An 11,977-nucleotide genomic window follows, 5' to 3' on the forward strand; every position below is an offset into this window, starting at 1 on the left:
GAGCTCATCCTGTCCACTCTAGTTCAAGCAGTCTCCAGCCCGGGCCCAGCCACTCGCTGTTCCATTCTTCTGCTTTCCTGTTTTCAGAGCCCTGTCCTGTTCTGGCATCACCGTACAGAGCAGTTTGCTCCTCTATCTGTGCTCCTCAGCTACACGGAGAGCTTGAGGACAGGACCCAGTCTGACTCAGTTGGCGCCGCATCTCCAGCACTGGGCTCAGAACAGATCTACTTGTGGACGATGAGTATGTCGGGCACTCGGCATGTGCCTAGAACACAGCGATCACAAAATAGCCTTTACTATGATCAAGAGGAGCTGTGGGGTTTTAGGTAAGAGCACAGGCCTCAGAGTTGATGGCTTCAGCTCTCTCCACATGTGTGACCTTGCTCAAGTCATGCAAACTCTGTGCTTCCTTCTTTCCATCTAAAAAGGGGCTGGCCATCATGGTGCCTACTTGCAGGACGATGACGAGAATGAATGCAGAACAGGCTGTGAGACCTGAGCCTGGGCCTGCAGTGAGTGCTGCGAGAGAACAGTTTCGTTCTTAATATCATCCCTGCTTCCCACACTGCCCAGCAGGCCTTGAGGAGAAAGAAATCCAGGGGAAAATGTTGGAAATCCCTAACCCTGGGAGACATAAGACAACCTAGTGTGGGGAGTCCCCGGCCCTCCTTCCCCTTCTCCCTGCAGGGTGAGCTGCTGGCTTCACGCTCCCAGGAAGGCCAGCCAATGCCAGGCATCCGAGTTCACAGCTGGGCGCCACTGCCAGCCAGCTTCTGCTCCCCGAGTCACCAGGCCAGGCTGTGTCCAGAGAGGCGTGGAGACAGCCAGGAGCCAAGGCCATGAAGCCAAGGTTATTTTAAAAAGCACTTCTGCTGTTGGCCCCAAGTCAGGAGACAAAAGAAAGATGGGAAAGAAAAAAATAAGGTATTGTGAAACTCAAACAGATGTTTGCCAACAAAATCACCAGGAACCAGAAAAGGAGGGAAGAAGTGAGACAGGAATCAGGGTTGGGCCCGGGGGCGGGGGAGTGAGGGGAAGGATCTAAAAGCAAGGTGGGCTGGAGGGGGCTGGGAGAGGCAGGGGGAAATGTGCTTCCATTTGTAGTTAGCACAATCAAATCCAGTCACGCATCGCCACATGGGGCTTTATTATAATCAGGCCACAGAATTTACTGCGGCCTCCTCCCCTTTCCCGGCTCTCGGCGCTGGAGCTGACAGCAAAGACTGTTATCAGTTGCAAGCAGCTTTTCAGGACCTCCCCCCACTCTGAGCCCTTTATCTGGAGGTGAGGGTCTTGGTTGTGGGGAGATAAAACATGCTGTCCCCCTCCCTCGAGACTGGTACAGAGAACAGGAGAGCTTTGCAGAAAGGAAGGGCGTAAAATAAAAAAAAAAGAAGCTATGTCCACTCCCCTCTTACTCTTCTTCCTTGGGAGCCTGAGAAAATCCAGGGCTTTGGGGGCTGGCTGAGTACCCCCCAGCCCTCCTTGTCCTCATACCACGGGGGAGTCAGGGATCTGGCGAAGCTTGGGGAACAATGCAAAGAGGGCGGGGGTGGGGGAGGAGCAGGTGAAAAGAACAGCACCGGCCAGGAGGGGCTGTGCACGGGCTGCCTGCAGTGAGAGGGCAGGAGGAGGCCCTGGAGATCAACTCTGTGGGAATTCACCAACGACGCAAAATGCAGCAGGGCTTGGAATTAGTACAGACACGCACAACTTCCCGGGCCAAAGGAGGCCTGGCGGCCGGCCGGGCTCTAAGGCCTTCTTTGTGTGAGTCATGGTCAGGCCCTGGAAAGCAGCCCCTCTGGGAGGTAGGGGCTGTTGGGAACATGCTCAAACCTGCAATGTAGACCCAGGAAGCTGGGGGACCCGCAGGCAGGGGGTGGGAAAACACGCTGACTGTAAACCACAGCATACTCTCTCCGCCACACACCCTGTGCTGTGCTGCAGACATTTCTGTACTCAGGACCCACTTCTATTACTACTTGTGACATCTCACTTGTCCCCCAACAGCTCTGTTGTCCTCCACAGCTCAGGAGCTCCTGGGGAAGGGGGTCTGTGCATCTGTGTGGTGTCCATCTTGATCACCCAGCTCAGCTGCTGGCTCAGGGCTGGTGCCCATGGTGAGTTAAAGACTATCCAGTGTGACATATTTTTCTAAATTTAATTTTTGAGATAGGGTCTCGCTCTGTCACCCAGGCTAAGTGTAGTGGTGCAATCTCGGCTCACTGCAGCCTCGAGCTCCCAGGCTCAAGTGATCCTCCAAACTCAGCCTCCTGAGTAGCTGGGACAGCAAGGCATGCACCACCATGCACAGCTAATTTTTGTATTTTTCGTAGAAATGGGGTTTTTTCATGTTGTCCAGGCTTGTCTTGAACTTCTGGACTCAAGTGATCCTCCTGCCTCAGCCTCCCAAAATGCACTGTGATTTATATTACTTGGTAACCAACAGCAGCAGAAGACTGATAATGTGCATGTGACATCCCACCACGCCCTCAGGGGATGGGGCAGATATCACACCCATTTTACAGATATGGAAACCGAGCCTCAGAGAGGCAGGTGGTTTGTCCAGTCACAGAGTGGCTGCTTACTGGAAATCTCAGGGCCATTTCCCCAGGAGCTCTAGGCCATACATGATGAGGACACCAAGGGCTTAGAACCATGCCCGGCATGGCGTAACTGCTGCTTTTGCTCTTGGGTTCGCTTGCACGCACTTCCTGATCACTACCAGCCACGGGGGCACATTCCTGGGTGCTAGGATACTGCCGTGAGCAAGGTCAACGGGCTCTCAGCGTGTGGAGTGGCCACTCCAGGGGCAGAGTCAGACAGAGCAACACCAGGGAAAGGAACCCATTCATGACACAATTCCAGGAAGTGAGAAGCATGTGAAATAAAATAAAGGGCCATTTGTGCGGGTGGGGACAATGGGAGCCCCCACTATTATTCTGATAGATGGTATTACCGTCACCACTGTGTTCTGAGGCAGGGCTGACAACCAAAACCAAACGTTCAAACCTAACTAAGCTTCTTCTATGTGCCAGAGGCTTGGGAGAAAGACAAGTATGACCCAGCCCCATCTTTCCAAGGGACAGAGAGGCAGATTCTCATGCGTTCCCTCACTCCCTTGATAGCTGTGAACCGAGCTTCCCTATGCCTGGGCCTCCCGGGGTGCTTGGTACCGGGCAGTGAAGGAGAGAGCCCCACTCCCTGCCTTCACAACTCAAAGTCTGGCTGAGATAGATAGGAAACAAATACAAGTAACAAATAAACAGAATAAATAGAAATTGTGACAAGTATTACAGAACAAAGGAGACAGCAGAGAGGGAGAATCCCCAGGACACAAGGAAATGAAAAGCCTGGTGGAAGCGGTCACCTTGGGAGGCACCACGTGTCCCCCACCTGCCTCCTGTTGCCACCCAAGGCTGCAGGAAGAGGCCTCCTCCGGATGTGATTTCAGGGCCGTTCAGTCCTGGGTGATCTCTGTGTTTCGAAGGAGAACTCGCTTTGGGCCAAAAAAACACATTACTTAGGTTCAAGGGTAGTAACTGAACTAAAAACCAAGGCAGCTGTGATTGGGGAGACAGTGAAGAACAAGCCAGGATGACATAAAGAGAATTTTGTTTTGATGGGAGCAAGTACAGGTTTGGAAGGAGACCCTGATCCAGACGGAGTGGAGAGAGCTAACTCATAAACGAGCAGGAGCAGGAGACAGGCTTTCACAAGGTTTACACCAATCACCACTAACCGCAACGGCAGGGGATGCTTCTGGGTCCTCATACCGCAAAGGGACTGAAGGATTTTGCTTCCTGACTGAAACAGGCCTCCAGACCAGCACTTCTGAATGCCTTGCGCTGGCTGAGCCAGTCCTGAAGATCCACAGTGAAACAAGGAAATGAGAAATGCGCACAAGGCAGGGGAGGTTAGGTACAGCAAAGTCTGTTTCATTAAAATCTTAGACTGGGCATGGTGGCTTATGCCTGTAATCCCAGCACCTTGGGAGGCTGAGGTAGGCAGATAACTTGAGGCCAGGAATTCCAGACCAGCCTGGCCAATATGGTGAAACCCTGTCTCTACTAAAAATACAAAAAAACTAGCTAGGTGTGGTGGCGGGCACCTGTAGTCCCAGCTATTCGGGAGGCTGAGGCAGGAGAACTGCTTGAACCCAGGAGGTAGAGGTTGCAGTGAGCCGAGATTGTGCACTCCAGCCTGGGCAGCGGAGCAAGACTTTGTCTCAAAAAAAAAAAAAATCTCAAATCTGACAACGTTGCTCCCTATTTTTTTTTTTTAACTATGAAATGTCCTTATAAAAAAAAAAATACGAGAACAAAGGAGAGAGTAGCTGAGGACTTATTACTTTTTCTTTTTTTTTTAACATCCTTATTTTAATAAATTAAACAACTGGTTGCTGTATGGTGGGTGTGTATAGGGGAGTGGGTACCACTGACAAGGGAAATCTTAACATCTGGATAGAATGACCACGGTCCTGTTCGTCTTGGCTTCTAAGATGTGGTCATGGTTCTCAGACTATGAGGTCCTCAATGTGGGGGCGACACTGCCCACTGTGGGCACCTAGGAAAGCATGGGGGTGTTCCAGGTTGTCACAAGGACTGGGGGCGCTCGTGACACTCAGAGGCACAGGCCAGGGATGTGAAATGTCTTGTGATTTGCAAAGCAGTCCTGACAAGAAAGTACTGCCCAGTCCCAAAGCCCAATGATACCCCTTTCCCCAGCTAGGAAGCATTAGCCAGGGGGTGGGCGCTGTGCTTTCTGGCTCCCAGGGGCCACGGCTTCCCCTTCCCTTCCTGCCTTTGCAGTCACTGGACATCAGAGGGCACTGCCACTCTAAGGACACGAGAATAAGTATCTCCCGTACTAGCCACCCTCCCCCATGAGCCATTCTGGCCCGTCTTTGAAATAGGAAGGTTGTTTACACTTGCTCTGCTTTGAATCCTTGTTAATAGATTACAGTTTTTTTTCCCCTACAAGCAAGCTTTAATTGACAAACTAAAAGCATGCTGCATCCATAATTTTGACACTGGTTTTTACAGGACATGCCCATAAAATCTGAGTCTGAGCCCCACTAGTCTCTAGCATGAACAAAGAACTTTAAACCAGAGGCTCCATGAGAAACTTCCCGCTGCCCCTCACCCTCCTCCTTTCCCTCACCTGTTATCCCAAGGCATCCTGGTCTCAGACTCAGCTCTTACCTGTTTCTGGCTCTGCTTGGTCCTTTTCCACAGGTTCCAAAGGTGTGTCTTGGAGCTTTTTCTTCTGTGGGGCTGTGCTGGAGAAGACGCCAACTGGAGCCCACTCCAGATACAGGGGGACATGGTGGAACTGCAGAGACAAGAGTGATGGCCCTGTGGGTCCTCATTACAACACACTGCTAGGGAGGGACTCAGTCCCATGCAGATCACAGCCCAAGGGTCACAGAGGATGGGCAATTCACCCAAGAATGGAGCCGGAAGGAGCCCAGCCCAGAGCCATGACTGCTGTCTACTCCCTGAGGACAACACTAGCCCCCGTGCTGCATCTCACGGTACAGGAGAGAGGCTTTAGTCTCTGTTGCCACCAGACATACAGCAGCTCCAAGGCCCTCTTTGTGTTTTTTCCAATCAGAGTATGAAATGCTAAAGCTTTATACTTAGATGGGAATGGGACGAGAAGACCACATCATTGGTAAAGTGCAGCTCTCCAGGAGGAAGTGTAAAACACCCGTGAAGAGAACACACTTTCTATGTGCATACAGCCATGGGCAACACCTGTACACGCGTGCGTGTGTGTGCATGCAGATGTTATTTTTTTAAAAGGATAGCTGGGCAGAGTGGCACACACCCGTAGTCCTAGCTACTCAGGAAGCTGAGGTGGGAGGATCCCTTAAGCTCAGGAGTTTGAGGCTGCAGCGAGCTAGGATTATGCCACTGTACTCCAGGGAAATCCTGTCTCTTAAAGAAAAAAAAGAGGGGCTGGGGGGGCAGGGGGGTGATAAACAAGACACTGATGACACCTGCCTCATTAGGTGGCCACTGGGGAGCTGCAGGGTGGGGTGGGAGCAAGACTTGTCAACAAATGCCCTTTTTGAATCTTTTCAAATTTCATACTCCATGAAAGCCTTGCAAATTAGTTATGTTTCAGAAACATACACATGCTTCAGAGTGAAACAGACTGGCGTGCAGACAGCGAGCTGCATCACATTGAGCTGTGCGATCATGGGCCAGGGCATCAGAGAGGGCATCAGTTTCCATATGTGCAAAATGAAGACAGCAGTCTTCTTGTTGGTGAAATAGACACTGCCCAAAACAGGAGGCCTCACCTAGTCAGTGCTCTCAAACTGTGGCTCACACAGAGAGAGCCTTTGGTGATGGACATGTCCTCCCACGTCCAGGAAGAAAGGATGGTATCACATTCCAAAGGATGCTCACATCTCAGTCATGGGGCCCCACCTAGATAATTTTTCTTATGGGTCAGGCACAGACTGACTTCCTGAGAGCTTAGTGACCACAGAGTCCCAAGCTAAACACTATTATGGGGTTAAAGTGGCAGAGAATGAGAAATCATTTCCTCACCAGCAAAATGGGGACATGAATATCTCTCTCTCAGAATTGCCGGGGGACATGAATATCTATCTCTCAGAATTGCTGGAGGGACATGAATATCTACCTCTCAGAATTGCTGGAGGGACATGAATATCTACCTCTCAGAATTGCTGGGGGGACTCGAATACCTATCTTTAAGAATTGCTGGCGGAGACCAAGGTCTGCAAAGTGCTAAAGTGCCATGTAAACAGAAAATACTTGTAGTGGCCCCACAGGGTATGTCTATGTCTTGAGCCCCTAGAACCCGTGAATGCGCCTTTGTTTGGAAAAAGTATCTTCGCAAATTTCATTAAGTGAAAGATTCTGAGATGAGATCATCTTACATTATCCAGGCAGACCCTAAATCCAATGACAAGTGTCCTTCTAACAGAAATACAGAGGAAGACTGAGAGGAGAAGAGGAAATACCACGTGAGGATGAAGGGAGAAACTGGAGTGATGCAGCCATGGGCCAGGGATGCCTGGAGTCACCAGAAGCTGGAAGAGACACAGATCAGACTCCCTAGAGCCTTCAGAGGAAGCACAACCCTGCTGACACCTTGATTTCAGACTGTGGCCTTTGGAACCGTGGGACGATCTATTTCTGTTGTTTCAAGCCCACCAGCTTGTGAAAATTTGTTATGACAGCCACAGCCCGCAAACTAATACACAACTGTTGGCTTTTTTCTAAACCAAGAACCAGGAGACAGCCCCACCTACAGAAATGACTTTCATTCATCTCATTGTAGCTACAAGACTGCAAAAGCATCAAGAATGCTCATTCTTGGGCAAAATAGGGAGAACTTTTTCTCTACAAAAATAGAGAAATGAGCCAGAAATTTGCCCTCTACAAAAAATAAAAAAATTAGCCAGGCATGGTGGTGCATGCCTGTAGTCTCAGCTACATGGGAGGCTGAAGTGGGGGGATTGCTTGAGTCCCAGAGCTTGAGGCTGCAGCGAACCAAGATGGCGCCACTGCACTGTAGCCTGGGTGACAGAGAGAGATCATGTCTTTAAAAATAAATAAATAAAATACATTTTTTTAAAAAAAGAATGAACACATTTAATTAAAATTAAAATGTTAATCCAAATTAACATGGGTAAAGAAAGCCAAAGAAAAGTTAGAGTCAGGCATGGAACCAAGGCATGCTTTCTGGAGGATGGTTTAGAACTTCCCTCTCCCGGCCGGGCGCGGTGGCTCACACCTGCACTTTGGGAGGCCGAGGTGGGTGGATCACAAGGTCAGGAGATCAAGACCATCCTGGCGAACATAGTGAAACCCCATCTCTTCTAAAAATACAAATAAATTAGCCGGGCGTGGTGGCGGGCGCCTGTAGTCCCAGCTACTTGGGAGGCTGAGGCAGGAGAATGGCGTGAACCCAGGAGGCGTTGCGCCACTGTACTTGAGCCTGGGCAACAGAGCAAGACTCTGTCTCAAAAAAAAAAAAACAACTTCCCTCTCCCATTCTTCCCTTCCAGATGGGTTTCCAGGCGGTAGGGATGATACTCAACCATGAGCCAGACGGGTGGTTTAGAGTGAGCTCCCACATGCCACATCTGTGAATCCATAGTCCAGTGCACCCTCTCCCTTGAAGCAGCCCTCACTGGTCCTTTTCCAGATCAACTCCGGGTCTCCAGCAGCCCTACCTTGGAATAGGCCAGATGCCTGAAGGCCCTGCGGGCCTCCAGGGGCTCCAGGAACTCCACGATGGCGGTGATTCCACCCTCTGGCAGCAGCACGCGGCCTAGACTGCCAAAATGGCCGAAGGTTTCCTGCAGCTCGGCCGCCAGGGTGCCTGCCGGGAGGTTCTTGACCAGAATCACAGTCTTGCTTCGCTCTGCTGCAGCCTGCAGAGAGGAAATGCCCACACGTGGGACCACAGGAGGGAGGAGGGTCCCCAGCTGACACCAGCAGGGATTGTGGGGGTCTCCAGATGAGGCTCTCCATTTGGAACCTCAGCAAGCAGGCACTTAGGAGATGGACCCAGGAGGAACCACCCTCTCTGGCATGATGCTTGCTGCAAGGCTGCCAGGCAGCTCTACAGAGGCGGGTAAGGCCTGGGGCTCTGAAGCTGGAGCTCCTGGATCAAATCCCAGCCCCTCCTCCACTCGTGAGCAGGGCTGCACCTTCCAAGGCTTCCAGGAGCTGGGGTCTGCATCTCAGTACCAAGGCTCCTGAACTACAGACTGCCCACCTGCTACCACGTGCAGCCAGCAGGATGTGCTGCAGAGTTAACGCCCCCTGGGAGCAGCCCCCAGCTCTCAGGAGTTGCTGGTCCCCTTGTCCTTGGGTGGGATGAGACTGAGGTATGAGTGCTGCAGGCTTTCCCCTAGGCAGAGCTCCAGGCACCCATAGGGCAGTGAACTGCAGCAGCACACTCTGCACCCTGGGCTCCTTCCCTTCCCCACATCTCTTTCTCACGAGGGTTTTCTGCACTGCCCCCAGTACTGTTTGCCCTTGAATCCTTGTGTCAGAATCTGCTTCTGGGAGAATTCAAACTAAAAGACTAGCTATTCAGCCTTGAGAAATGTACTTAACTGTGCTTCAGTTCCTGCAGCGACAGCAAGGATAGAGCATCTATTTCACAGGACTGCTCCAGGAAAAGTTTCCATTAAAAGGGTTAGTAAAAGTACATGTAATATGAACACTCCGAAAACGTCAGCAATAATTTTATTAAAAAATAATGTTGGAGGAGAATAGAAGAGCCAATAAAATATAATCGAAAAATCTAGGCATATGGCCTATCTGGGAATAAGTCTTAGCTCAGCTGCTAATTTAACCTGAGACCTTGGGTCAATTACCTTGTTTCTGTGGGCCTCAATTTTCTCATCTACAAAATGGGCTAACAGTCACACCCATCTTATAGACGCCACACAGGGTTAATATGAGGATTGAGTGAGGTGAGGGGAGTGAAAACCATCTGTAGGTGGGAAAGGCTGGGCACCAGTGAGCCTTTTAGGTGCGACTCAGGCCGCAGTGTTACAGTTAGAGAGAGACTCTGGGGCCAGAAAGCCTGTGTTCAAATTCAGCTCCACCACTATGAGCTGTGAAGTGACTTCACCCCTCTGTGACTGTGGTTCCTTCTGTAGAGTGGAAGCACAGTACAGCTGCTTTCACAGGGTGGCCATGCGAATGAAATGAGCCAATTAAACACGTAAACTTAGAAGAGTGCTTTGGTGAATCTTAATATATGTTAGCTATTAGTATATTTATTTTATCCATCTATCTATCTATCCATCCATCCATCCATCCATCGATCCATCTATTCATCCACCATCTATATTCATTCACCATCCATCCACCCATCCAGTCGATCCATCCATTCCTTCACCATCCATATTCATCCTCCATCCATCCATCCATCCATCCCCTATCCATCTACCCATCCCCTATCCATCGTTATCCATCTATCCTCCTTATCCATCTTGAGGCAAAAATTTAAGGCCTGGGAAGGCTGTTGAAAGGGCTGTTTTTGGGAATCAGAAGCCCTGAGTTTTAGTCCGGGCTCCTCTCACAAATAGACTGTTTAACCTTGTAAGTCACCTCCCCACTCTCTGAGCATTGGTATCCCAGATTGTAAAATGAAGGCGTCTCATGATGTCTTAGGGGCCCTCTAAGCTGCAGTCATCCATAAATCTAAGACCTGCTACTTCGTGGAGAACAGGCGCATGGAGGTGGTGGACTCTTCCCTGCTAGGTTCGAGAAGGGTCAAAGTCCCCAACAGACAACAGATGCTCTGGGAACCCACTGGGTAGGGGAGTGAGATGTTGGGTGTCCGGATCTGTGTGGAGGAACTGTGGGGTTAGAGGCAGACCTATGGCTCTGGACAGACAGAATCAGGGTCAGATAGGCCACTTGTCTGAGCCCATGTAACATTTCTTCCTTTCTTTAGAGACAATTTAGAAATCAGTAATAGTCCTTAGAAGGCCAGATCCTTAAATCCATCTGCATCTCCCCTGGAAAGGCCATTCCTGACTCTCCAGCGGCCGCTGGCTGGTGCCGCCGAGAGCACTCACCTGGCTGAAGGAATCCAGGCTGACCCCGTTGTCTATGAGAAAGCGCCGCACTTCCTGGACAAGTTGGGTCTCCCCGAGAGCCACGCGCACGGCCACGCTGCCCTTGGTCTCCTGTGGGAAAGGAAAGGAGGAGTCCTGGTTGGCTGTTGGCCAGGTGACTTACTGGCCCTCCCATCTCCCAACAGCCTGCGGAGGAGGCTGGGATGGAAATGGATTCCATGGATGCTGCTCATCTTCCTACATTGATCAGATGCCCCCAGTGGCTCTGCGCCTTTAAAAAAAAAAAAAAAAAAAAAAGACAGTGTCTCACTCTGTCATATCTGTCCCCCAGGCTGGAGTGTAGTGGTGTGTTCATGGCTCACTGCAGCTTCAATCTCCCAGACTCATGCAATCTTCGTACCTCAGCCTCCTGAGTAGCTGGGACCACAGATACACGCCACCACACCCAGCTCATTTTTATATTTTTTGTACAGATGGGACGGGGTTTTGCCATATTGCCCAGGCTGGTCTTGAACTCCTGGGCTTAAAGCAGTCCACCTGCCTCAGCTTCCCAAAGTACCAGGATTACAGGCACGAGCCACTGCGCTTGGCCCCCCAGTGGCTCCGGCTTCCCAGGTCTCACACAGTAGATTCGGGACCCCAGGGTCCCCGCCGCACTCCCTCCCCTCATCAAACGGGTCTTTGCTGCCACTCCCGTGCTGAGCTCATCCCACCGCAGGGGTCCTGCAGTTGTTGACCTTGGCCTCCAAGGCTCTTACCCCACATTCCCTTGCTCCATTCGGTTTCTGCTTAAGTGTCATGTTGCTGACCAGCCCAGCCTCACGGTGACACCCTATGCCTCCCGTGGCTTTTCTGTCCTCTGCCCTCACCAGGCCTGCCACACTGCACCTCTGCTAATGTGTCAGTGTCTTCTCCCTCACCAGAAGGCACCACAGGAACCTCACTGCTCCTGTTTGGGGGGTTGCTGCATTCCCAGAACTCAGAGTGCTCGGGGGATATGAAGCGGCTGCAGGCCCCCAGCCGGCCGGGGTCTAAAGCTGTGCCATCCAGCACAGTGCCACAAGCTCCTCAGAGCCACTCAGTCTGTGAAATGCAATGCCATGCATCCAAAGTGCTCTCCGTGGAAAACACACACGGAATTCCGTGAGGAAAAAAAGACTGTAATAGCTTGTAATTTTTTTTTTTTTAACATTGTGCATATGTTGAAATTATAATATTTTGGACGACACAGTGGCTCAGGCCTGTAATTCCAGCACTTTGGGAGGCTGAGGCAGGTAGATCACCTGAGGTCGGGAGTTCGAGACCAGCCTGACCAGCATGGAGAAACCCTGTCTCTACTAAAAATACAAAATTAGCCAGGCGCGGTGGTGCATGCCTGTAATCCCAG

The 11,977-nt window shown here is 50.9% G+C and overlaps 1 protein-coding gene across 2 annotated transcripts in view; it reads right to left on the reverse strand.

The window, feature by feature from the left end:
- The window catches only part of RBM19 (RNA binding motif protein 19), a 144,850-nt gene that overhangs the window by 112,354 nt on the left and 20,519 nt on the right, over positions 1-11,977 (reverse strand). For both annotated transcript variants that reach the window (XM_011928696.1, XM_011928695.1), the window contains exons 14-16: positions 10,591-10,701; positions 8,221-8,421; positions 5,207-5,336 (exon numbers count right to left, since the gene is read on the reverse strand). In XM_011928696.1, the coding sequence (XP_011784086.1) occupies positions 5,207-5,336; positions 8,221-8,421; positions 10,591-10,701 (442 nt within the window). The remainder of the gene's footprint in view (positions 1-5,206; positions 5,337-8,220; positions 8,422-10,590; positions 10,702-11,977) is intronic.

The sequence above is a fragment of the Colobus angolensis genome, unplaced genomic scaffold (assembly GCF_000951035.1).
Source record: "Colobus angolensis palliatus isolate OR3802 unplaced genomic scaffold, Cang.pa_1.0 Scaffold79, whole genome shotgun sequence".
NCBI classification, from domain to species: Eukaryota; Metazoa; Chordata; class Mammalia; order Primates; family Cercopithecidae; genus Colobus; species Colobus angolensis.